Source organism: Maylandia zebra, linkage group LG12 (assembly GCF_041146795.1).
Source record: "Maylandia zebra isolate NMK-2024a linkage group LG12, Mzebra_GT3a, whole genome shotgun sequence".
Lineage (NCBI taxonomy): Eukaryota > Metazoa > Chordata > Actinopteri > Cichliformes > Cichlidae > Maylandia > Maylandia zebra.
The window spans coordinates 34,205,925-34,230,509 of NC_135178.1; the positions used below are offsets into that span (position 1 = coordinate 34,205,925).

At 37.7% G+C, this 24,585-nt stretch overlaps 3 protein-coding genes across 5 annotated transcripts in view; 1 reads left to right on the forward strand and 2 right to left on the reverse strand.

Annotated features, from left to right (window-relative positions):
* The window catches only part of prdm6 (PR domain containing 6), a 134,512-nt gene that overhangs the window by 39,949 nt on the left and 69,978 nt on the right, over window positions 1-24,585 (forward strand). The gene's annotated exons all lie outside the window — the stretch shown is intronic.
* Window positions 229-10,826, reverse strand: LOC143421531 (GTPase IMAP family member 8-like). Its single transcript, XM_076891162.1, has 3 exons — window positions 10,767-10,826; window positions 4,630-4,695; window positions 229-4,309 (listed from the first exon to the last, which is right to left on the reverse strand). Exons 2-3 carry the CDS (start codon window positions 4,652-4,654, stop codon window positions 1,476-1,478), a joined length of 2,859 nt encoding a protein of 952 aa, XP_076747277.1. The 5' UTR covers window positions 4,655-4,695; window positions 10,767-10,826; the 3' UTR covers window positions 229-1,475.
* On the reverse strand, window positions 18,013-23,460 carry LOC101467709 (GTPase IMAP family member 8-like). Its single transcript, XM_014408153.3, has 3 exons — window positions 23,425-23,460; window positions 22,453-22,519; window positions 18,013-21,469 (listed from the first exon to the last, which is right to left on the reverse strand). The coding sequence occupies exons 2-3, from the start codon at window positions 22,478-22,480 to the stop codon at window positions 18,669-18,671; spliced, it is 2,829 nt and encodes a 942-aa protein (XP_014263639.3). The 5' UTR covers window positions 22,481-22,519; window positions 23,425-23,460; the 3' UTR covers window positions 18,013-18,668.

A 24,585-nucleotide genomic window follows, 5' to 3' on the forward strand; every position in this document is an offset into this window, starting at 1 on the left:
AAACTAAGGTTAAACTTTTGCATATACTTTTTTATTTCTCCATTTTTGATACATCTCTATCCATCTTTCTTTTTCTTGTCCAGTAGAGTAGAGATCTAAGAGAATTAAGCTTTTGGGTTTTTTCTTCTCTTTCCCAATTTTTAGAGATGAAAATTGATTACGAAATGGCAAGCTTTATGCACTAGCATTACATTAAAAAAAACACAACCACAGTTGAATTAGTATGGTGCCATTTTTTATTCTGTTTACAGGGAATCTATCATTTACATTTTTTTTTTCACAATGACTGTCTTGCAGTTGTTTCTAATCAAACCCCATACCGTGCGATTCAAATGCAGGAGTGCAGATGAGACATCCCTTTGAACTTATTATGAAAAACCTGCTGATAATCGTAAATACTAGGTAAAAAAAACCCCAAACATTTTCACACTTTACACAGAGATGTAATGACATCGGTATATTGTAATATACCAATGAATTTCAGGTTACGGGTTTGTAATTTGAACTTCACCTAAGAATAAAAGTGCACTTGGTTTATTATTAAACTTCTGCTAAGTGTATATAATGAAAATGGAGAAAAAAAGAAATAGGATTTTACAAAGATCTCTTAGAACACCTTGCCTCTTTACATGTAACATGTTTAAAACAATAGAATGCTCATTTAGCTATACTGTCTGAAGTTCAGCACTTGCTTCTAAGGTATGCTTCAAATGTATTATGATGCAGTAGCAACTGGAAAATTGTTAAGACAGTTCTGCTATACACTGGCACACTATACATCAAGGATTCGAGCTAGAATAGCAAGAAATATGTACATTCTTTCCTTAGAAAATAATTTTTGTATTATTACAAGATGCAAATAATAAAGTTTCTGATGAATGACCATATGGTCTGGTGTGGTTTGGTATCTTTGATGCAGCTGGCCTTAGCTGCACTAAGCTAATAATTGTTTGGACACTGTCACTATCAGTCTCAGCAAAACTGATTTCAAATAATTTGGGCATCTTTGCAAGATTCCTCCTATGCCTGACATTATAAAATCTACAACTATTATAATGGAAGCGTATTACTTCTTATTTTGAAGCAATAACAGTATGACATTCCTGAAGGTGTCGGCAATTAATTTTCCCAAGGGGCCACATAAGAAACAGGTTATCTTTGTGGACAGCTGCCTCAGAAAGTATTAACTCATAAAATAACTCAGTTGTCTTTATCAACTGCCAAGGCTTATTGGAGGTAAGTCTTGTCACTTGGCAACCATCTTGTTATTACCTCCAGGATGTCATTTTTAAAATTCTTGTCCAAATTAATGGAGAGAAAGTTATAACTTTAATGGTAGTTGAATACATAGAGAATTAACCATTTTAATCTTTCTCAAAATGAGAAAAAATGAAAATATTACATTGACAATTTATAGGGAAATATCAAACTAAAACACATTTGCTCCCATTTAAAATCTGCTGTCAGAAAATGTTTTATAAAACTTTACAAAATTGTTGTTCTCCGGCTTTCTCCACATGTTCCTGGATCCACTTATCTATTTCGTCCTCATGTTGTTTCTGCAGTTCATCAATTTGTTTTACGGCTTGACAAGAATGTTTAAGCTCATTTTTTTCTTTTTCTTGTCGCTTATTCATTTGATTGTAGTCCTTCTTATTTTCCTTTTTTCGGCACAGCTGTTGAATCATGAAGCCATTGGTTTTTTGTTGTTTTAGCTTCATATTTTCAATTTCTCTTTCTTTTGTAGCTACCACAACTGCAAAGTCAGCTGTTAATCTCTGTTTGAATTCATTAAACTCTGCTTGTTTTCTGGCTTCCTCTTGATTTTTCTTCATCATTTCCTCCACTTGCTTTTGAAAGTTTTCATGTAATTCTTGCCATTCTTTTTCCTCCTGTTCTTTTCGGATTTGATATTCTTTCTTTTCCTGTTCATATTCTTCTCTGAGCCTTTTCAGTCGTGTTTGCTCCTTCAATCTGTGTTGGCCATCTTGAAGTCGTTTCTTCTGCCACTCTTTTGGTTCTTTTCCCCAAACTTCACTTTCTTTTCTGATGTTCTCTGAATTTTGTATCAAATCTTGGCCCGTAATTGTCTTTTCTTTTGATTCAGATTGAATTTTCTTCCCCTTTTGTTTCCACGGGTGTTGCTGAATTTCTTCCCTCTGTTTCCTCTCTTTTTCCTCTTCTGCTCTCTTTTCCTCCATCCTTTTCTTCTCCTCTTCCTCTTTCTTAATGAGTTCTTCCTTCTCTTGCAATGCTTTTTCTCTTGCAGCTCTTTCTTGTTGAATTTTTAGCTGCGCCTCTTGGAGTTTCTTTTCATGTTCTTTCTCAAGGTCCTTCTTCTGTCTTTTTATCTCTTCTTCTTTCTTCTTCATAATCTTCTGCATTTCCTTCTGAATTGCTGCCTCTGCCTCTTTGAACATTTCTGAGGTGTAGTAGCCGCCACCATTTTTCTTCACCATTGACTCAATCTTGGCGAGCAGCTGACTGACTTGAGAGCGGTTACTTGGATCATTGTTATTGAACACATGGTATCGTCCTCCACAATCAGCTGTCAGTTTTTTAAGGAATCCTTTGCTGTCTTCTTCTATATAACTCTCAACTGTTTGATTTTTTAGGTCATCTCCTCTGGTGAATAAGATAATGATGAAGTCATTTGAATTCTTGCCAAAAGCACCTTTGATGAGCTCCACAGTTTTTCTTTCCTCCTCCGTAAAGCGACCAATCTGCAAGACAAGTAAGAACGCATGAGGTCCAGGAGCCATCATTGTGAGACATTTCCTGAGTTCCTGTTTAATTTTATCATTGGACAGCTTCGTGTCATATAAACCAGGTGTGTCCACCACAGCAACAGAGCGCCCATCAATCTCTCCTGTTACTTTTTTGCAATCCACGGTCACTGATTCCGCACTGGGTTTCGAATGGAAGTGTTCTTTTCCCAAAATAGTGTTTCCAGTGGCACTCTTTCCACTTCCAGTTTTCCCAATCATCACAATCCTGAGACAGTCCTGGCTCTTTTTTTCAAATCTTGACTCTCCCATTTTGGATTTATCTCCTGCGCTTTTTTGCATGAAAGGGTTTTCAATAATTTCTTTTTTGAAGCCTTTAAATGGTGTTTTCATCTCTTCCACAGCATCCAATAACTGAGGGATCTGCTGTCTGTCCTTGATGTTGAGGATAACATATCGGCCACTGAAACTCTCGCAGAGCTCTTTGATCTCTGTGTTCATTTTTAAAAAGTGAACAATACCTGGGTGTGTAGGATCGGTCTCCACAGTAAAAAGAACCATTGTAAAGTCCTTGACTTTAGAGCTCATTATTTGTTTGAAGGTCTCCACCTCACTCTTGTCTTCATCAGTAAGGTGATCCAAGGGTTGAACTAGGATGAAAGCGTGGACACCCTCAGGATCACAGAGAGAAACTGTCTTGATTGCTTCACTAACTGCTTCCTCCTGAGATTTTCCATGGAGAGCAGGCAGTTCCACTACTGAAACCAGTCGACCACACACCTTTGCCTCATTTTTATCACACGCTGATGAATTAGATTCTATTTTTTTGTCTCCCAAAATGGCACTGGCAGTTGATGCCTTCCCAACTCTAAACCTCCCACACAGTACCAAATTCATAGGTTTCAGATTTGGAATTTTAGGTCTCTCACAAATTACTAACTTCACAGGAGGCTTTGGTTTCTCAGATTCTTCAATCCCATCTTCCCATTTCCCAAATAGTGCTAAATTTTTTGATTTTGGCATTTCAGGTATTTCAAGGTGCTCTGCGCTTTCAGAAAAATTTAGATGTCCTCCTCTGTTGGCAGTCACAATTTGACTGATCTTTTCCATCAGTATTTCAAAATCAAAGTCAATGTTTTTTTTGTCAAAGTTGAATTTATGTTGTCTTTGTCCGCAGTCCTGGATAAATTGATCGACTGCCACATTCTTTTCTTCATCCTTTTGTGTTATGATGACCATTGAATATTTAAGCGCATCTGGACCAAACAAACTCAAGATGAACTTCAGTGTTTGTCTGTCTTCCTTTGTGAAATCTGAAGGTTTCACTAACAGCAGCAGGACATTTGGCCCAGGGTGACAACGTGCCACACACATCTTCATCTCATGTCTGACTTTTTCCACAGGAAGACTGAAGATGTCTGAGGTTTTCACCACTGTTGTGGGCATTTTTCCCCATTGTCCTTGAGCAATGGATTTCTTTAATATTTTTAGAGGATGAGAATCTCTTTTACCAGTGATCAAGTTACTTAAAGTTGCCTTTTCATGTTGGTTTTTTCCAAATATCACAATCCTGAGTTCGGATGCTGAAGTGGACACAAGAAACATTATGATTAAACACTGTTACAAATAAATTTTCTTTTATTAATTTTTTTTTAAATCATTGTTTAAATTGAAATAGACTTCAGAGCGCTAAACAAATATTTTCAAGTTCATATTCATGGTGGATCACTCTCTGAAAAATATTCAGTTAATTTGTCACAAAAAAATTTAGCAGCTGCTGTAAAACTCAAAAAGGAGCATTTTAGGTATTATTTTATTTATGACTAATATGAATAAATTTGAATAAGTTTCTTTAACTTAAAAAACAAACAACCCCAAAAATATATATATTTTGTGCACTTACCAGACCTATATGCTGATCCTGCCATGATTTTATTTTGTTCAGTTCAGCAGCAGAATATGCAGATGTCTGTTGAATTTTAGGGAAGGAAAAAAAAAAGAAAAGTTATAACACTGAAACACAAATGTGTCCACTGCATTTTATCAAATCCAAAGTCAATGCAGCCTTCTACCAGGAGATTTTAGAGACGTTTGTGTCATCTGCTGACAAGCTCAGATTCGGATTTCCTTTTCCAGCAGGGCTTAGGACTTTCTCACAGGGCTAAAACTACTATCAAACAACACATTTCAAATATCCCACATGTGGGTCAAATAAACTAATAAAGTTTATCTTATCTTAAATAATCGCTGACCATGTTATTGCTGTGTTTGATTTTCCAGAACAGTCACTTGAAATGAAACTAAGAGAGAATGTGTAAGGGTATTGACAAGAGGAAGATGAGGAATACCTGACCTGAAAATACATATATACACACACACATATATATGTATATAGTTAGCGGCCAACTAGAGGCCAACTCCAAGCCCATAGCACAAGCTGCCATCAAGTGCGGGATCTACCAAGGAGATGCTCTGTCCCCACTGCTGTTCTGCATAGGCCTGAATCCCCTCAGTGCGATCATTGACAAGACTGGCTACGGATACCAACTACAGAATGGAGCAATTGTCAGCCACCTCCTGTACATGGATGACATCAAGCTGTATGCCAAGAGTGAACGAGACATTGATTCACGGATCCACACCACCAGGATATACAGCAATGATATCGGAATGTCATTAGGACTGGAGAAATGTAGTCTGATGATAACAAAGAGAGGGGAGGTAGTCATAACTGAGAGGATCCAACTACCAGAAGGCAACATTGCAGACATATAGGACAGCTACAAGTACCTGGGGATTCCACAGGCAAATGGGAACCATGAAGAGGTCGCTAGGAAAGCTGCAAAGACCAAGTACCTGCACAGGGCCAGGCAAGTCCTGAGAAGTCAGCTGAATGGTAAGAACAAGATCTGGGCTAGCAATACCTACGCACTGCCCGTGATCAGGTACCTGGCTGGGATAATAAGCTGGCCAAAGGAGGAGATAGAAGCAACTGACATCAAGACAAGGAAGCTCCTGACCATGCATGGAGGGTTTCACCCCAAGTCCGGCACCCTGAGGCTGTATGCTAAGCAGAAGGAAGGGGGCCGGGGAGTGGTGAGTGTCAGCACCACAGTCCAGGATGAGACAAGAAACATTCACGAATACATCAGCAAGATGGCCCCAACCGACCGCGTGCTCACTGAATACCTCAGGCAGCAGAAAACCAAGAATGAGGAAGAAGGGGAGGCACCATCATGAAAGGACAGGCCCCTGCATGGCAATGTTCCCTCTAAGCTGCGTGCGTGCGCAATTGCGCACAGCTGGCACGGTCTCTGCACACAGAAAATCTGCGTTGCGCACAAAAAAAATCTAACCTGAATTGAAATTCAAATGAATACTTTAAATATTCTGTTTTGCAGTGTTAGTCAGTAAGTGACTGGCTGCTCCCGTATGGGATTAGAATGATGCAACCTTATCCCATAGTCCAGCCAATAATGCGATTCACATTCGTATATACGCAGCTAATCAACGTCGTTGACAGGCTATGACAGCGTCCTTATGTGCCGACACCGGTGTTTTAACTAGCAAAGCCGCATGGCTGATGTGGAGTGAATCCACGTTAATGACAACGTGTACAACCATTGGAGATGTGAGCAGGACAGACGGAACAATTGACGGAAAAAGTGTGGACTTCATACCAGTTTTTAAATTGTGTTGATAGGCCACGTAAAACCAGGGTTGTGATAAAAATATCTGCAATGTTTGGTTTTCTTCCTGAATACTGTCGTTGTTTATATTTACTGAGGGAAGAAACGATAAAAATGGTATTTTATAAGGAAAACGCTCGAAAGCACTCTCCACCTGTGAGCAAAAACAAAACCAAAAAAACCCCACCCTTTCCTATTGGTCGAAAAATGTACCATGTCAACCAATCAAAAAAGGATATGGCAACAGGGCATTTAGTTGTTTAGGAAAGGGGGAAGTTTTAGGAGTGACGGCGGTGTTTTGAGATGTGAGAGATTTTCGACGTTTAGCGCAAATCTTGTGTAGTTAGTGTGTAGTCTAGTCAATAGTTTTGTTGTGTGTGTCAGAACAATGAGGCAACTGCTGAATGGTACAGGTGTTACAGCAGTGATACATCTCCTGTTGTCAGGCCTGCAGGTATCAGGCTGGTGTTCTCCTTTATCTCATAGTGGACAGAAATTATTTTTTGGAGTGGCACAAATAATTTGTGTGGCATCAAATTTGATGCAGAACAGCTGATTGTTCTGTAAATAGTTTGAAATTTTATTTTAAAAAACGCCTTGGCTGCATTTTTAAATAAACAGCTGCAAAAAACTTTGTTTGCATAACTCAGTTACTTTTTTGAAGAAGTAACTATGTAATTAATTGCCCAACATTGGTCATTATTTACTGTATTTTGCAGACAGAGAGTTACAGGACTCTCTCCCAGACCACAGACTCATACTCCTAAAACAAGTCAGAGCTTTATTAAAAAAAAAAAAAAAAAAAAAAAGTTGTGTTTTCAAAATTGGAGTTCAAGTTATTTTTACTTCCAATAGTGTTAACATACTACACAGGTCATGAGCAAGATTTTTTTTTTTAATTTTCATTGTAAGTGGGCTAAAGCACTTAATTAAAAGTACAGGGTGGGCCATTTATATGGATATACCATAATAACATGGGAATGGTTGGTGATATTAAAGTCCTGTTTGTGGCACATTAGTATTTGTGAGGGGGCGAATTCCTCAAGATGGGTGGTGACCATGGTGGCCATTTAGAAGTCGGCCATCTTGGATACAACTTTTTTTTTTTTTCAATAGGAAGAGGGCCATGTGACACATCAAACTTATTGGTAATGTCACAAGAAAAACAATGGTGTGCTTGATTTTAACGTAACTTTGAGGAGTTTGAGGAGTTAACCATCTTGAGGAGTTTGCCCCCTCACATTTACTAATGTGCCACAAACAGGACTTTGATATCACCAAACATTACCATGTTATTATGGTGTATCAATATAAATGGCCCACCCTGTAGTCTAACATAAATGTAAATGCTGTAATTTGATTATTTTAATAAACCATGTAACTTGGATGGATTCAGTGCTGGCGTGATGTCTACTGTTGCTCACAGTGCTGGCCTAGATCGTTCCTGTCTACATCGCCTTCAACTGGTGCAGAACGCTGCCGCTCGCCTGTTGACCGGTTCAAAAAAAAGAGACCACATCACTCCGGTTCTCTGCTCTCTCCACTGGCTCCCAGTTGCCTTTAGGATTGATTTTAAAATCTTACTGCTGGCTTTTAAGGTTTTAAATGGCACTGCACCTTCTTACCTGTCAGAACTCCTTAGTACTTATCGCCCCAGGAGATCTTTGAGGTCAGCCGATCTGATGCTTTTAGATGTTCCCAGGTATAAATTAAAGACAAAGGGAGAGAGGGCGTTTGCTGTGGCTGCACCCAGACTGTGGAACAGTTTACCTCCTCACGTCAGATTCTCCAAAAGCCTAGAAACTTTTAAAACTGCTCTTAAAACTCACCTCTTTTCATTGGCTTTTAGAAAGGTTTAATTTATTTGTTTATTTATTTTTTATTTGATCAGCGAGGTGTTTTACGAAATTGTGTTCTATTGTATTTTTATCTGTATTTACTGTACAGCACTTTGGTCAGCCTTGGTTGTTTTTAAATGTGCTCTATAAATAAACTTGACTTGACTTGACTTGACAGTGGTCCAAGGGACCGCTCAGGGAGTTTGTGTGTTCGCTCAGACACATGAAAAATTAGAGGGAACATTGCTGCATGGTATATACCACCGGCAGATAGTGGAGGTAGCTGATATCCAGAAATCCTACCAGTGGCTGGACAAAGCTGGACTGAAAGACAGCACAGAGGCATTTATCATGGCAGCACAGGAACAAGCTCTGAGAGGCTGGGGTCTATCACACCAGGCAAGACCCCAGGTGCAGGCTATGTAAAGACACCCATGAGACAATCCAGCAGCTGGGTGTAAAATGCTAGCAGGCAAGCCATGCATGGAACGCCATGACCAAGTGGCCGGTATAGTATACAGAAACATCTGTGCCGAATATGGCCAGGAAGTCCTGAGGTTAAATTGGAGACGCCCCCTAGGGTGGTGGAGAATGACCGAGCTAAGATCCTGTGGGACTTCCAGATACAGACGGACAAAATGGTGGTGGCTAACCAACCGGACATAGTGGTGGTAGACAAACAGAAGAAGATGGCCGTAGTGATCGATGTAGCGGTTCCGAATGACAGCAACATCAGGAAGAAGGAACACGAGAAGCTCGAGAAATACCAAGGGCTCAGAGAAGAGCTTGAGAGGATGTGGAGGGTGAAGGTAACGGTGGTCCCCGTGGTAATCGGAGCACTAGGTGCGGTGACTCCCAAACTAGGCGAGTGGCTCCAACAGATTCCAGGAACAACATTGGAAATCTCTGTCCAGAAGAGCGCAGTCCTAGGAACAGCTAAGATACTGCGCAGGACCCTCAAGCTTCCAGGCCTCTGGTAGAGGACCAGAGCTTGAAGGACAGACTAGCTGGAGGGGCGAGCGGGGAGGGTTTTTAAAAAAAAAAAAATCCTATTATTGTATTTGGTCTCAATAGTAGGTCCAAAGAGATGGTGATGAAGCTTGCAAGAACAAAATAAAACAAAATCAGAGAGATATCAAAAACTTTGAAAGTGACCAAATTAACAATCTTAAAAAGAAGGAATGTAGAAAATTGCTTGAATACAAGACAGGAAACAGAAAAAAATTCAAATTAACCAATCAAAACTTCATAGATAGATCAGCTGACATATAACAGGTTATATAACTGGTTAAGTCACACCCAAGTAAATACTGGACTAGATCATTAATGATGAGGACGGGGGGTGGAGACATAATCCCCACCTGTCTCAAAATAACAGATGCGTGAAATACATAAAAAGAATACTGTGAATATACAAAAAAAAGGGACAAAGGGCAGTATCTGATAATAAAAGGAAGTATGTCTAGCAGTTGAATTAAAAAACAAGAGGACATCATCACATGGGAACACATTTGTTAAAAGGTCCTAATTTATGTCTCTAAAATGTAAAATCTCTAAAAAGTAGACTTAAAATGTAGACTTAAGAAAAGATGTCTAGAATGCTACTCCTTCTTTTGCTGAAAAAATAAATAAAATTAATTAAATAAACATTACCCATGCGTGAATAATTTAACTGATAAAATTAGAATAAAAACATAAAAAATAAAAAAGGTTCAGTTCACAAAAACTCATTGATTCGAAAAATCCTCATTCATACCTCTGGGGTGCAGACTCTATATCCAAAATATCCAAAATGCTTCTCTTTTTTTCCGGATAAAATTAATATTACCACCTCTGTGGTTTAGTTTAATGGCTTCAATGCCTAAAAACATAATGGTGAATTTGGATGTTTATCATTGAAGTGTCTTGCAACAGGGCTGGTTCTCTAACTCATATACATATAATACTGACAATTATGCTTTTTTTTTGCCTTTACCAGGGATGAACCACTGGTCACTATGTGACAGTGAGAGAACATTTTTTCTTACTCACACAAAGTTACAAATTGTGCCATAAATTGAACTTTTTTCTAAGTGCTATTTATTTGCGTAAGATGGATAAATTCTTTCAAAATGAATTCAAAACGATTCTATTACACCTCCAACAGATGTGTTCTTAAAAAAAACCAACCAATTTGTTAGATTTAAATGTTAACAAAATATAAACACCAGCCCTTATTTGTTACTATTATACTTGCTTTTTGATCGTAATAAATTTAATTTATAGCCTTCTGAGACCCAACCTATTTATTTATGTCTTCTGCAGCGGACAAATAATTTACCAAAAACGTTAAAGTGTAAGATATGGTTTTCCCCTCACTTCTCATGTGGATTTTAATATTTCTTATGTTAATGCACTATGTATTATGCATTGTCTCAGTCACTGAATACTATTTAATTCTCAGTTCAGTCATATTGTATAAGCATTGGATCTGTTGCATATAGTGCTAAATGTTCTTTGTTAGGTGTACTCACCAGATCTGTGAGAACGTCTTGCTTGGAGCTCTTAAAAGAATTTTCTGTCAGCTAGTTTCGGTTGAATTGGAAATGAAACTGTGTCTGTACAAATATCCTGCCTCTTAACTATTCAAGAAGGTTGTCTAAGGTGATCTAATCTCAGTGTTTGTTTTTTTTTACTAAAATCCAAAATCTTTTAAGATAAAATAAAAATCCTTTCATTGAATAGTATCACAGTAATACACAGCAGTTAGAAAAAATAATTTTCCATTTATAAATATTTTAAAATGGAAATTCATAATTACAGCATCAACAACAATAAAAGGATTCTCTGCTAATTCTTGAATGTCTGTATTTTAAAAATGTTTAATAAATGAAAATGGACTTAATAATATATTCAGTATAATCTTAAATGATTGACTGAGCCCATTACCCCATCAGGAAAATGTTTACAAAGGTCAGGCTCAAGGGCTGGTGTTTTTCGTTTAAGTTTTAGCTCACATTATTCATTTCATGTAGTAAATTACTTGCAGACGACTTGCAGATTTTGCACAACAGGATGTTCACTTACCACAGGATATTCTATCTATCAAAAGTATCACAATATGTTGACAGACTGTGGAGTGGCTTTCTACTGTGGCAACTCATTGGCATTTCTGAGTTTTTTTGTTTTTGATTGTTTGATGTTTGCACCCAAGTTTAAGTGGGCTCTGTTAGGGCAAAATAGCCATCATTACTAGTTTGCTCTCTCAACACTTAAAAATGCTTATCACATTACACATTACAGTAATTTATTCAAAAAAAGTCAGCAGTAAAAATACCAGTTAACCATTCATTTACCTTTAAACTTCATTTACAATAGAGAAACAACCAAATCTGTATTTAGCCAACACATCATAGATGATTTTTTTTTTTTTTAAAGAATTTTGAAGTGCTGCCTTGCAGTGTAACTCTCCCTACCATGTCAGTTTCACTATTCTAGCTTTGTAGTGGATCTCATGGTCTGCCACTTTAAGAGCGGTAGTCTGTGACTTTATGTTTGACAAAGTGCATGTCAGGATGCTGCAAGAGAGATGATCCAAATCTGGGGTGTTGAAAATTCAGGATACAAACTTAAAAAAAAAAAGAGAGAGAGAAACAAAAAATGCTGCTCCAAATTGGCAGGATAATCTGCAATTTCCACATGGAAAAAACAAACAGAGAAAACAAATGGCTAACTTGGGCAATGATGTAGACCTGACTTTGTTCACTGTGAAACAGGTGGGGAAAAAGACACGGGCAAAAGTAATCAACACAAGTGAAGATACTAAGAATGACAAGAAGTAAAAACCAGACAGGATAAGAAAAGCTAACACAGTAAACAGGAAATGGCCAATAGACATATGCTAGACACAAAAAAATGTTAACAGGGACAGTAAACACAGAAATATGAATGCTGGGAAAATTATGACAAAAGAAACAAAACATGATGCACTTTCATCCTTTCTGCCATCGTCAGTGATTAAAAGAGAAATTAGCCAAATTCAGAGCATCAGAAGGCTCATAAAAAATGTATTGCCTAAACATTGACTCAGAATTCTTTGCAAAGTTGAGTTGTAGAGCTTGTTCTTGCAGTTATATTGTAGCAGCGTACCAGTATCTGCTGGTACACAAAAAAGATGGGCTATTTACTTCTCTCTTCCACAGGCAAAACACTGTATAGTATTCTCTTTACTGTATATGTTAAAACTCTAGACAGTAGTTAGTATTGTTTAATCTACATATAATCCAAAACAAGCACTTGGGAAGTTACATTACAATCTGGATCACTTTTTCTGCATAGAAGTCAAAGGTCTGATGTTGAATACAGCCTAGAGCTTCCATTAACGTGAGAGTTTTTGCACACCAAGATATTCGCTTACCACAGGATGTTCTATATATCAAGACTATCAGAATATGTTGACAGAGTGCGGTTACATGTGGGTGGCTGCTACTGGCAACTACCAGTGACAAGGATCAGGTACAAACTGAGTCTTAAGCAGAGAGTGTGCAGCATTGTTTGATTTGTGCACCCAAGTTCAATGGGCTATTTAGGGGAATGACTGGTCCCTCTTTTCTTGGTCTCTTAACATGTAAAGTATACTTATCCCATGTTACATGAGCTTTTTTTAAAAATTTATTTATTTTTTAAGAGCGAAATAGGCAAACGGTAATAGAAATAGCATATTAATCATTTATCTTTTCTGTGTGGAGTTTGCATGTTCTCTGCAAGTCTGCGTAGGCTTTCTCCAGGTACTCGAGCTTCCTCCCACAGCCCAAAGGTATGGATGGATTTAGGTTAACTGGTGACTGCCCATAGCTGTGAACGTGGAGCATGAATGGTTATCAGTCTCTGTTTCATCCCTGCATTGGTAGGGCAAGATGTCCAGGGTGTGCTGTAAAATGGTAGCAGATTAGTGAATTATAAGCAGTCTATTACTGCTGATAAACTGTCAGTATGTGGCAGTTCCCGTTTCAGTGATTGTGTGTTATACAGTGCATGACTGTCCATTTAATAACATTATTGAACATTAATACAAAACATCAATAAAATGCTTAGGAACATATGGTCAGAAACACAGTCTAAGAGATTTGCAATCCTGAGTGAAAAAAAAACCTGTTACTTGTAGTGCAAGCCCTGAGACACTAGTACCATTTCCAAATTGGCAGGGGTTCAAACTGTCTTTTGCTAGGGTGAGTGAGGTCATGGGTGTTGTTATGTGCATGCTGGATACAGCATTTTATGTAGATGTCTGTCACAACTGTTTTCACTGGATAGAGTCTGATATCCAAGATGTTATAATGCTTTGTATAATACAGTAAATTGACAAGAGAGACAGCTGGCCTTTTTAACCTGCTCAATAAGTGGAGGGATTGCTGGGCCTTTATCTAACAGGAATTAAATAAAGACCACGTCAGGTCTTCAACAATTTATGAAGAAACTTAAAACGTGTTACCTCCTCAACATCAGAACCTTTGATAAAGATAGAGTTGTCTTTGTTAGACCTCCTGTAGTCCACTATCATCTCTTTGAGTTTAATCAATCAAGGCTTAACAAGCATTTGTCTTGTGAAGCACTTAGATCCCATAGCTGTCATCTTCTCCACAGTGTGCAACACCTCAGAGACCTGCTGCTTGTCTTTGATGTTGAAGATGATGTTTCGTCCTCCACACTTCTGACAGAGCTCCTGGATGTTTCTGTTTTCACTAACAAAGTTGACAACAACTGGATCTGTGGGATCTGTTTCCACTGCAAAAAGAATCATGGTGAAGTCGATGACCTGAGATCCAAATTCATTCTGGATGATCTCTAACTCTCGCTTGTTTTCGTCACTGAGGGGTCCCACAGGAAGGACCAGGATAAAGGCATGGACACCTTCGGGATTCCAGAGAGAAACACATTGTTTTTTGCAGCTCTTTATTGCCTCAGGAGATTTTCCATACAAAGCAGGCATCTCTACCAGGGACACTAAACGTCCACACACCTGTGTCTCCTTCTTAACACATTTTGAGGAGGCAGCAGGTTTACCAAACTGGTGTTTTCCTACAATGGCATTGGCTGCTGAACTCTTCAGAACTTCATATGTCCCACACAATACCAGGTTAAGAGGCGGTTTAAAAGTTGTGGTGTCAGCTTCTTCACCTCTGTTTAGATAGCCTCCTCTGTTTTCATTCACTATGCTCTCCATCTTTTCCATGAGTTCTTGAAGATCCTTTTCTGGCAGATCTTTTTTGTCAAAGTTGATTCTCTGCTGCCTTTGTCTACAGTCCTGTATGAGTCGATCCACAGCTGAAGTTTTTTTCTCCTCACTATGTGTCAAAATGACCAGTGCATATTTAAAAGCATCTTGACAAAAGAATCTTAGGATGAGCTTTAGTTTTTGTCTGTCTTCTTCACTGAATTCAGAAGGCTTTATCAACAGGAGGAGAACATTTGGTCCAGGGGGGCAAAGAGCCACACACTTCTTCATTTCATGCTTCACCTTCTCTCCAGCTAAACTGAAGACATCTGAAGTTTTCACTATTGTTAGGCGTGTTTTCCTATACTGTCCTTGAGTGACTGTAGTGGATGGGGACACCTTTTGCAGAAGATCCCCAGTCAGATCTTTTTTCCCAGTGATGAAGTTGGTTAGAATTGATTTTTTACTTTGAGTCTTTCCAAAAACCAGAATCCGAAGTTCATATGCTGTAAATCAACAAAAGAATTATTACATGTTTTCCAGCACATACATACATATTTATATCTTTTATTTCTTTTATTCTTTTTTAACTTTAATGTTTTTTTAATTATTTGTAAAAAATATCTACTCTTTACGGGGAAGTGTTCAAATAATCTTTTTAAACTCTCTTATCCTTCTCCCCCCACTGTGAAGGTGTGAACACCAGCCTTTTTAAAATTTTGGTGCATCAAATGATAATGTGCTAAAGCTGCTTGTATGTCTCACTAATGCACAAGGGGGCACATTTAAGAAATTTGGGGAGAGTCAATGCTTTTTATAGCTGTAGTAATTGTCCTTTAGTTTGTAAATTAGAAACGTGTAACATGTTCGGGATAAGTGTCAAACAGCTTCAAAGTTTCTAGATTCGGATGTTCATAATACATAAAATGCATATGTGTTTTTGTCAGGGTTGGACTGGGTCAGAAAATTGGTCCTAGCATTTTTTAATCCCATTATGTCCCTTCATCGTTGTCTTACCCTGTGAATTTCACATTTCTTGATTTCTTCCTCACTTCTCCACAAAGCTTTGTTACTAGTTCTTGCTAGTACTACAATTAGCATACAGTCATGTAAATAATGTATAAAACGTGTCTCGGCACATAACCTTGAATAACACCTATGCTCAGAGACAAGGTGAAGGATGTTTGGTTGTGCATCCTTACAGTCTGGGGTCTGTTTGGTAGAAAGTCCAGTATCCCACTACAGAATGTTGTGATGAAACAAAGATGGAGGAGTATACTAGGTGTCCCTCTGCTTCTGAGAAAAAAGTCAAAATTCTGACTTTTTTCACCAGTTTCTATTCTCCTCGATGTGCTATGCACAGTCTAGAAATGGCAAAATATTATTCTTTCCAACGAGTTGATTTGAACCATGAAGGCTACTCCTCCTTGGGTTTTGATTTTGACCCAGGTGCCATCCACATATCTATACCAGTGGCTAAGTGCTGTCCCTTTAAAAAAGACAATAACTTTACACTCTTTTGACTACCATGACCTTAATGACTGAGATCCTATACAGACTGCATGAATTTTTTTTTGCTTCAAGTCTAAATTGATTTCTTTTTTTTGGCATGATGGTTTCTCAAGTGACCACTCAAACCCCTGCTGAAGTTTCTGTACTGTGTGTAAATTGGAAGAGAATCCTCAGTTTAGATTACATCAGATTACAGATGAGTCTCGATATATTTTCTAATACTGTGTACAGTACTAGAGTACAATATATGGGTATACAGCCTTTCACTAACTTCTCCTTCAAATGCAGCAAGTGTCAGATACCTCCATAAAATGGCAATTCAAGTAAAGTTAAAATTATATTAAATTATGCCCATTTGATGTTTCTTATGGATTAGCCTTAACTATTTTAGCCTGATATTTGAATGTAACTTGCATTAATCAGGTCTGTATTTCTTTATGTAACTCTACATGTTTCAGACTAATATCTATGTAGCTCTTGCTTGTACTATTTTGTAAAACATTTCCCACACATATAATATGAAGACATATTAAATGCAGTACTTTAACTACACAATGTGATCTGTATTTAATTACCAGACCTGTATATATTTCATACACCTAGTCAGTATTAACAGTTAAAACTAACCAGTGTAGGACTCTAGTCTGTTTCCAACAATTATAGACTTTCTTAATCACTTCAGACTATTTATTTTCAGTGATTGTACTCACCAGGTGACACTCTGACATTTTACTCAGTGCTGTTAAATGTCCCTTGGCAGTTCCAAACTGAATCAGGTTACTTGTAACCACCTTTCATTATCAGAATATCAAGGTGTTGCCTTGTACAAGTATGACAACAGAGTAAAGGTGATGTCTGATACAGTTACTGATAAATGACCAAACACTGAGCATTCCCTGGATTCTTTATGCTCTGTTGCATCTGTGCAACCTCCATGCATTGTCTGAACCTTCAACAACAGAAAAAGGTCATACAAGTCTCAGGTGGTTTTATGTCTAATCTAAGCGAGAATCCGCATTAGTTGTTTTGTTATTATTGGGCTGTTTTTCCACTTGGATTAACCAGGCACGTACAGGACACCCAAAGATCTAATCATTGTCAGTGATAAATATCAAGTTGAGCTAATCATCCTGATCTACATGTAGAAAATGTTCACACGATGTGATGGCAAGGATATCACTTGCTATGCAGGGCAAGGAGCAAATGGTGGCAAAGGGCACATTGCCTTAACTAGTTGAAAAAACAGAAATGTGTGGATTTTGGTCCATTATCAAAAAACTGACAGTGGGTTTAAATTAAGATGCAGTTGATAGACTTACATAGAAAAAGCAGTTTGTGTGAATGAGTAAAAACTGCTGAGTCATAACCACAGAATCAAAACCTGTATGCTTTAGGGACAAAATCAATGGACTACAGTTCTTAATTTTTGAATTCGGTTATTTTTTTCTGCATGATTGCCACAGGCATATGAAATCAAGCAGCAAACCATGGAGTCTACCTTTACAAGTTTTTTAAATAATTTCTTGTCCTAAAGAGCTCACAGCATTAGTACAAGCTGTGTTATTCCAACAGTGGTGTTTCCACCTCAAACACTCACATTATTATAATTGAGAACTGTCACTGTTCTTCCTATGTACATGTACGTTTAAAGAATGTGGCGTAACTGTCAGGTGTGTAGATTATTTGTTAAGGTCTAAAAGATGACGTCTACCCTATAAACTCTGTGAAATAAATTTTCTGAAACTGGGTTTAAATATGAAAGGACCTTTTGAATAAAGGCAGGACATATTCCCTTATTTCAAAGATTCAAAATTGAAGAAACAATTTAAATCAAGCTTTTCAACAAATATGGTTTGTATTTCACTATGAAGTGTGGTTCCATGCTTAGGTTGCCTGTACTTTGTTACATTTCCTTCACTTTAAAGTTAGATTAAAACAGTTTTAATCTATCAATAAATCAATCAATATCCTTAAAGAGTCTTCAGCTAATGTTTGCTTTTATTTAAAGTTTACTGTGATATTTCCCAACAGTAGTACTTATTCATTGTCCCGTATTGAATCAGAATTATTTTTGGTGATAAAGTGATCATCAAAATTAACGATAAGACCATCAACTGGTTTTTGTCCAAAATATGAAGCTTACATTTTAATATATCTCTACACAGACTACTTATCAGATGCAATAAGTATTTTATAAAAACAAAAAACAATCAGGAACCGAAACATTTTTATCATTCTGAAAAAAGAGACAAGCTGTGCCAAAAAATGGTTATATAGTGCAATAAAGTGTTTTCTGTAAATAACAAACCCATCTGAGCCAAAGACATTTTGTGCTTTTCGTGAGATTATTGACACCAGTCATTGTTTTTAAATGGAAAAATATGCATTACTTCCTGCAGTAAAAATCATATGATGCAAATTAAATGAGATCTTTACCTAAATGATTTATATGATTAGTTTACATTCATTCATGTTTTTACTTAGCAGGCAACATTTTCTGCAGTAAATAAAAGAAAAAGGAAAAAAAAGATTGACAGTGATTTTAGAACAAATGAATCAATTTGTAATAATTTGAGTATATTATGTTATATGGAACTACATAAGTGTCATCTATCATGCAGCTATAACAAAAGTATTTGTTTATTAAAAGCTTTAAAACCAAAAGCTATCAAAGTTAAATCAAACTGACATTCAGGTAAAAGAGCCCGTTTCATAAAATGCTGCAAGACTTATCTCCGTCAGCTTTCTGTACATATTCTTCTATCCAGTCATTGATTTGTTTATCATGTTCTAGCTGTAGTTGGTTGATATCTTCTTCAATTGGCTCGCCCTCATTTCCTATAGAAAGATTGTAATTCAGCTCATCCATTTCTTGTTCCTGTTTTTTCTTCAGTCTGTCAAAGTCTCTCTTGTATTCTCTCTTCATGAGCAGATGTTTAAGTATGATGGCGTTGCTTTTTTGTTGTTTTTGCTTCATGTCTTCCATCTCACTGTCATGCTTTGCTCTCAACGCTGCAAAATCTACTGAATATTTCTGTCTGAACTCATTGAATTCTTCTGCTTGCTTTCTGGCTTCTTCTGCAATTTTCTTCTTCATTTCCTTGACTTTTGCCTCATAGATATCCTGCGCTAATTTCCAGTCTCTCTCCTCTTGTTCTCTCCTGAGTCTATCTTGTTCTTTTATTTTGCTTTCATATTCATTTCTTTCCTCATCATATTCTTCTTTGAGCTTTATAAGCAGCGCTTGTTCCTCCTCTTTCCTCTGTTTGTCTTCTTGATTTCGTTTCTCCCACCATTCTTTGCGTTCTTTTTCCCAAGCTTCGCGTTCTAATTTCATCTCTTCTCGGTTTTCCATCAGCTTTCTGTCAGCATGTACATTTTTTTCACATTCTGATTTTATTTTCTGCTCAAGAGCTTCAAGTTTTTCTTCCCACTGCATTCGGAGTTTTTCTTCATATCTTATTGATGCTATGGTCTCCTGTTCTCTCTTTTCCTCCTCTCTCTTTGTCTTCTCTTGTTCCTGGTTAATCAGTTCTTCCTTCTCCTTCAGTACTTCTTCTTTTTCTGCTCTTTCTTGATCAATTTGTTTCTTTTTCGCCTGAATTTCTTCATCGCGTTTCCTTTGAAGTTCTTCCATCTCTTTCTCCATATCTGCTTCTTTCTCTTTTAGGATCCTCTTCATTTCCTTTTGTATGGCTGCCTCAGCTTCTTGGAACATCTCTGTAGTGTAGCAGCTGCCACCATTTTTCCTCACCATTGTTTGTACTTTGTCTAAAAGCTCTGCGACTTGTGAATGATTATTTTGATCTCTGTTGTTGAAAACATGGTATCTTCCTCCACAGTCGTCAATGAGTTTTTTAACAAAGTCATCGCTGACTTCTTCCATGTAACTCTCTATTGTTTGATCTTGAAGATCATCTCCTCTGGTGAATATAACAATAATGAAGTCTTCTGATTTCTTGCCAAAAAACTCCTTGATGAGCTCTACTGTGTCTTTTTCTTCTTTGGTAAATCGACCAATCTGCACTACCAGTAAGAACGCGTGAGGTCCTGGAGACAACAAGCTGATGCATTTCACAAGCTCCTGTTTGACTTCATGGTTGGACAGAGTTGTGTCGTACAAGCCTGGTGTGTCGACCACAGCAACTGGATGGCCGTCGACCACTCCTTTTGCTTTTTTGCAAACCTCTGTCACTGACTTCATGCAGGTTTTAGAATAAAAGCATTTTTGGCCTAAAATGGTGTTTCCAGTTGCACTCTTCCCACAGCCAGTCTTCCCAATCATCACTATCCGGAGAGCATCTGGGCTGTGGTTGGGATTATCAAAGGATTCTGTCTTCTGTGAAGGGTTTCCTTTGAGTTTAATCAATCGAGGCTTAACAAGCATTTGTCTTGTGAAGCACTTAGATCCCATAGCTGTCATCTTCTCCACAGTGTGCAACACCTCAGAGACCTGCTGCTTGTCTTTGATGTTGAAGATGATGTTTCGTCCTCCACACTTCTGACAGAGCTCCTGGATGTTTCTGTTTTCACTAACAAAGTTGACAACAACTGGATCTGTGGGATCTGATTCCACTGCAAAAAGAATCATGGTGAAGTCGATGACCTGAGATCCAAATTCATTCTGGATGATCTCTAACTCTCGCTTGTTTTCGTCACTGAGGGGTCCCACAGGAAGGACCAGGATAAAGGCATGGACACCTTCGGGATTCCAGAGAGAAACACATTGCATTTTGCAGCTCTTTATTGCCTCAGGAGATTTTCCATACAAAGCAGGCATCTCTACCAGGGACACTAAACGTCCACACACCTGTGTCTCCTTCTTAACACATTCTGAGGAGTCAGCAGGTTTACCAAACTGGTGTTTTCCTACAATGGCATTGGCTGCTGAACTCTTCAGAACTTCATATGTCCCACACAATACCAGGTTAAGAGGCGGTTTAAAAGTTGTGGTGTCAGCTTCTTCACCTCTGTTTAGATAGCCTCCTCTGTTTTCATTCACTATGCTCTCCATCTTTTCCATGAGTTCTTGAAGATCCTTTTCTGGCAGATCTTTTTTGTCAAAGTTGATTCTCTGCTGCCTTTGTCTACAGTCCTGTATGAGTCGATCCACAGCTGAAGTTTTTTTCTCCTCACTATGTGTCAAAATGACCATTGCATATTTAAAAGCATCTTGACCAAAGAATCTTAGGATGAGCTTTAGTTTTTGTCTGTCTTCTTCACTGAATTCAGAAGGCTTTATCAACAGGAGGAGAACATTTGGTCCAGGGGGGCAAAGAGCCACACACTTCTTCATTTCATGCTTCACCTTCTCTCCAGCTAAACTGAAGACATCTGAAGTTTTCACTATTGTTAGGCGTGTTTTCCTATACTGTCCTTGAGTGACTGTAGTGGATGGGGACACCTTTTGCAGAAGATCCCCAGTCAAATCTTTTTTCCCAGTGATGAAGTTGGTTAGAATTGATTTTTTACTTTGAGTCTTTCCAAAAACCAGAATCCGAAGTTCATATGCTGTAAATCAACAAAAAAATTATTACATGTGTTCCAGCACATACATACATATTTATATCTTTTATTTCTTTTATTCTTTTTTAACTTTAATGTTTTTTTTAATTATTTGTAAAAAAATATCTACTCTTTATTATTTGAACACATCCTTAAGTGTTCAAATAATCTTTTTAAACTCTCTTATCCTTCTCCCCCCACTGTGAAGGTGTGAACACCAGCCTTTTTAAAATTTTGGTGCATCAAATGATAATGTGCTAAAGCTGCTTGTATGTCTCACTAATGCACAAGGGGGCACATTTAAGAAATTTGGGGAGAGTCAATGCTTTTTATAGCTGTAGTAATTGTCCTTTAGTTTGTAAATTAGAAACGTGTAACATGTTCGGGATAAGTGTCAAACAGCTTTAAAGTTTATTGTTTCTAGATTCGGATGTTCATGTGTTTTGGTCAGGGTTGGACTGGGTCAGAAAATTGGTCCTAGCATTTTTTAATCCCATTATGTCCCTTCATCGTTGTCTTACCCTGTGAATTTCACATTCCTTGATTTCTTCCTCACTTCTCCATAAAGCTTTGTTACTAGTTCTTGCTAGTACTACAATTAGCTGCACCAATTTTTAGTTTCTTTTTATTGTTTTCATTTTGTTTTCCAGCTCCACCTCTCCGCCACTTCTTCCTGACGAAACTTATGCGTATGCAAGATTACCAGTCCAGCCCTGGGTTTGGGTAAAGTCATAACTGTCCCTACTCCCAACATAACTAGTGTTTCTAACTGTCATTCTAAGTGTGTTAACGGGAGTAAACGTGGCTTCTGGTTTTGTTAATAATTTTCTTTGTCACCTTTATCCTCCCTAACACATCCTTATTTTCTTGTGACTTTTGCCTAGCACTGGGCTTAACCTGGATTTTAGCTGTCCTCGTCATGCTCAGATACTTGCATTCTTTCTGTCTTGCTATCTGTGTTATGTTCTGATAAATCTCGCCAGACTCACCGCGTGATGAAAGAGGTTGTGATGCCATAGTGCCACTGTGATAGAAATATGAGAAATTGGTTGGTGTCTGTTGGATGAAAGAAAAAGGAAGAGAAAGTTGTCATCTAATAATAAACCATCAGACAAAAAGAATCTGAATACATGGACCTTTAGAAGAAACCTTAAAACTCCAGTGGGCTCTATTGTGTGGTGGATATGATGCCACAGGAGCAGGTAGAATAAGTGCAATATCATTGCCACTATAGGATCAGCCTGTGGATAGCATGGCTACAAATATTCTCCTTATCAGATCTGATAATAATGGCTCGGGTACTGGAGTACAAAATATATGTTTTATTTAATAATTGCAGTGTCATTACATTGTTTTCCCTATGGTTATGAGAAGTCAAAAAGTTTTGACAAGACCTGAGAATGTGTTGTATATGTAGTATAGTGCAGTATAGTGGTGTGGTAAAGGTCTGTCAGTGAGTGCAATAATATTATAAGGCAGAACTGGCAGTTGTATAAAAAAAAATGGATGTTTAAAAAATGCAAACAATCATCAGAACAGTTTAGTATCAAAAGGCTTCCAACTAAAGTTGAATTATGAAAATAAATAAAGTAAGTCTAAATTATTTATTCATACTGGTGAACCTTATATGTAAATTCAGCTTGGAGAATTAAAGTCAGCTTCTTTGTACGTAGGATTTAAAAACTGACATGTCTGGTATTGCTCGTATCATGTTGTAGAACATTCACCCCAAAGTATAATATGAATATATACAAAATGCGGTACTTTAACTTACCTGCATTGCTGTCATACACTTAATTAATATACACAGTTGTGACTAATCTATTTAAGACCACACTCTTTTTGTAGCACAATTACAGATTTTATTAAGGACTTGAGTCTACCATGACCTACAAAACCGAGAACAGATGCAGTTATAGGTTTTTATATTCATTGCCTTTACTCTTTGTGAATGTACTTACCGGGTGAAACTGCTGATCGTCCTCAGCGGTTTTAAATGTGCCTTTGCAGATCCAAACTGAATCAGGTCACTCGAAAGTACCTTTTATTAACAGAATTGGGAGGTGTTGCCCTGTACAAGTATGACAGCAATGTAAAGGCTCTATCTGATAGAGTTAGAGCATTCTCTGCATTGTTTATGCTCTGTTGCATCTTAGCATAAAGAATTTTTCTATCAGTTGAAGTCTATCATAAAGGCTCCATCCACCGAGTGAGTCTTCAAAACATCTTCCTTCCTAAAAAAAAGGTGATACAGGTCAGCTATCAGTCATAGGCATGGTTTCATAATTTTATACTTAATCCATTTTAGCATGCTAATAAATTTTTTGGATGAGTCTTATTTTGATCAACTAAAACATACAGGACATGTAAAGGTCTTATCTAAGACTCCAATCACTGATGACTGTTTCCTGTTTGATGAGTATCAGCTCGAGTCACGTCGCCATTCTGGCTTACAGCTAGCTTACTAAAATATTATTGAGAGTGCTTCACTTGCTACCCAGGGCAATGAGCAAACCATGGGCCAAAAGAAAGGGGCTTAACTTGTCTAACTGAAGGGAAGAAAACTGAAATCTGTAGATTTTGGTCCATCTGTAAAATACCATGCACGCTGTAAGATCAAAGGAGTTCTAAGAAAGGTGTTCTAAAAATGTTCTTTTTCTAAAACATCTCAAATGTGGTTAATGTCCTGTATTTTTTGTGTTTTCAACTGAATCTACACTAGTGTGTCAAAACAGCAACCACTTAATTTGGTTTATATTTACAGAAAATCGATAAACTTTTAGGATTTTAGGGAGCAAATACTTGTGAAGGTCAAATTTGCCTCAGAACACTAGAATAGAACACATTCATATAGATGGTTTTACTGTCGGATGAACTGAATTGATACAAAACCCGATGAATGTAAAGCAAAGCTGAATCAGTCGGTCAGTCTGTGAGAGAAGGGGCTTCACTCCCCGTTCAGCAGGAACTGCAGAGGGTCTACAAAATAATCTGCGGTGACCTCTTCTCCACCAGTGCTTCAGAAGTATCCAGTTTGCAGCCAAACACACACAGAGCCAGACCTCAGAACCAGCTACAGTATCATTATAAAAACATGCTTTAACCTGGCATCCCACCCCCAT

What these genes read in the sequence shown, in the direction of transcription:
- LOC143421531 (XM_076891162.1), bottom strand. Translation starts at nt 4,654, where the DNA reads ATGGCAGGATCAGCATATAGGTCTG. An exon ending in AGGATCAGCATATAGGTCTG is followed by an intron (nt 4,310 to 4,629) that starts GTAAGTGCACAA and finishes TGTCCACTTCAG; the next exon opens with CATCCGAACTCAGGATTGTG.
- LOC101467709 (XM_014408153.3), bottom strand. Translation starts at nt 22,480, where the DNA reads ATGGCATCACAACCTCTTTCATCACGCG. An exon ending in ACAACCTCTTTCATCACGCG is followed by an intron (nt 21,470 to 22,452) that starts GTGAGTCTGGCG and finishes GTTGATTTACAG; the next exon opens with CATATGAACTTCGGATTCTG.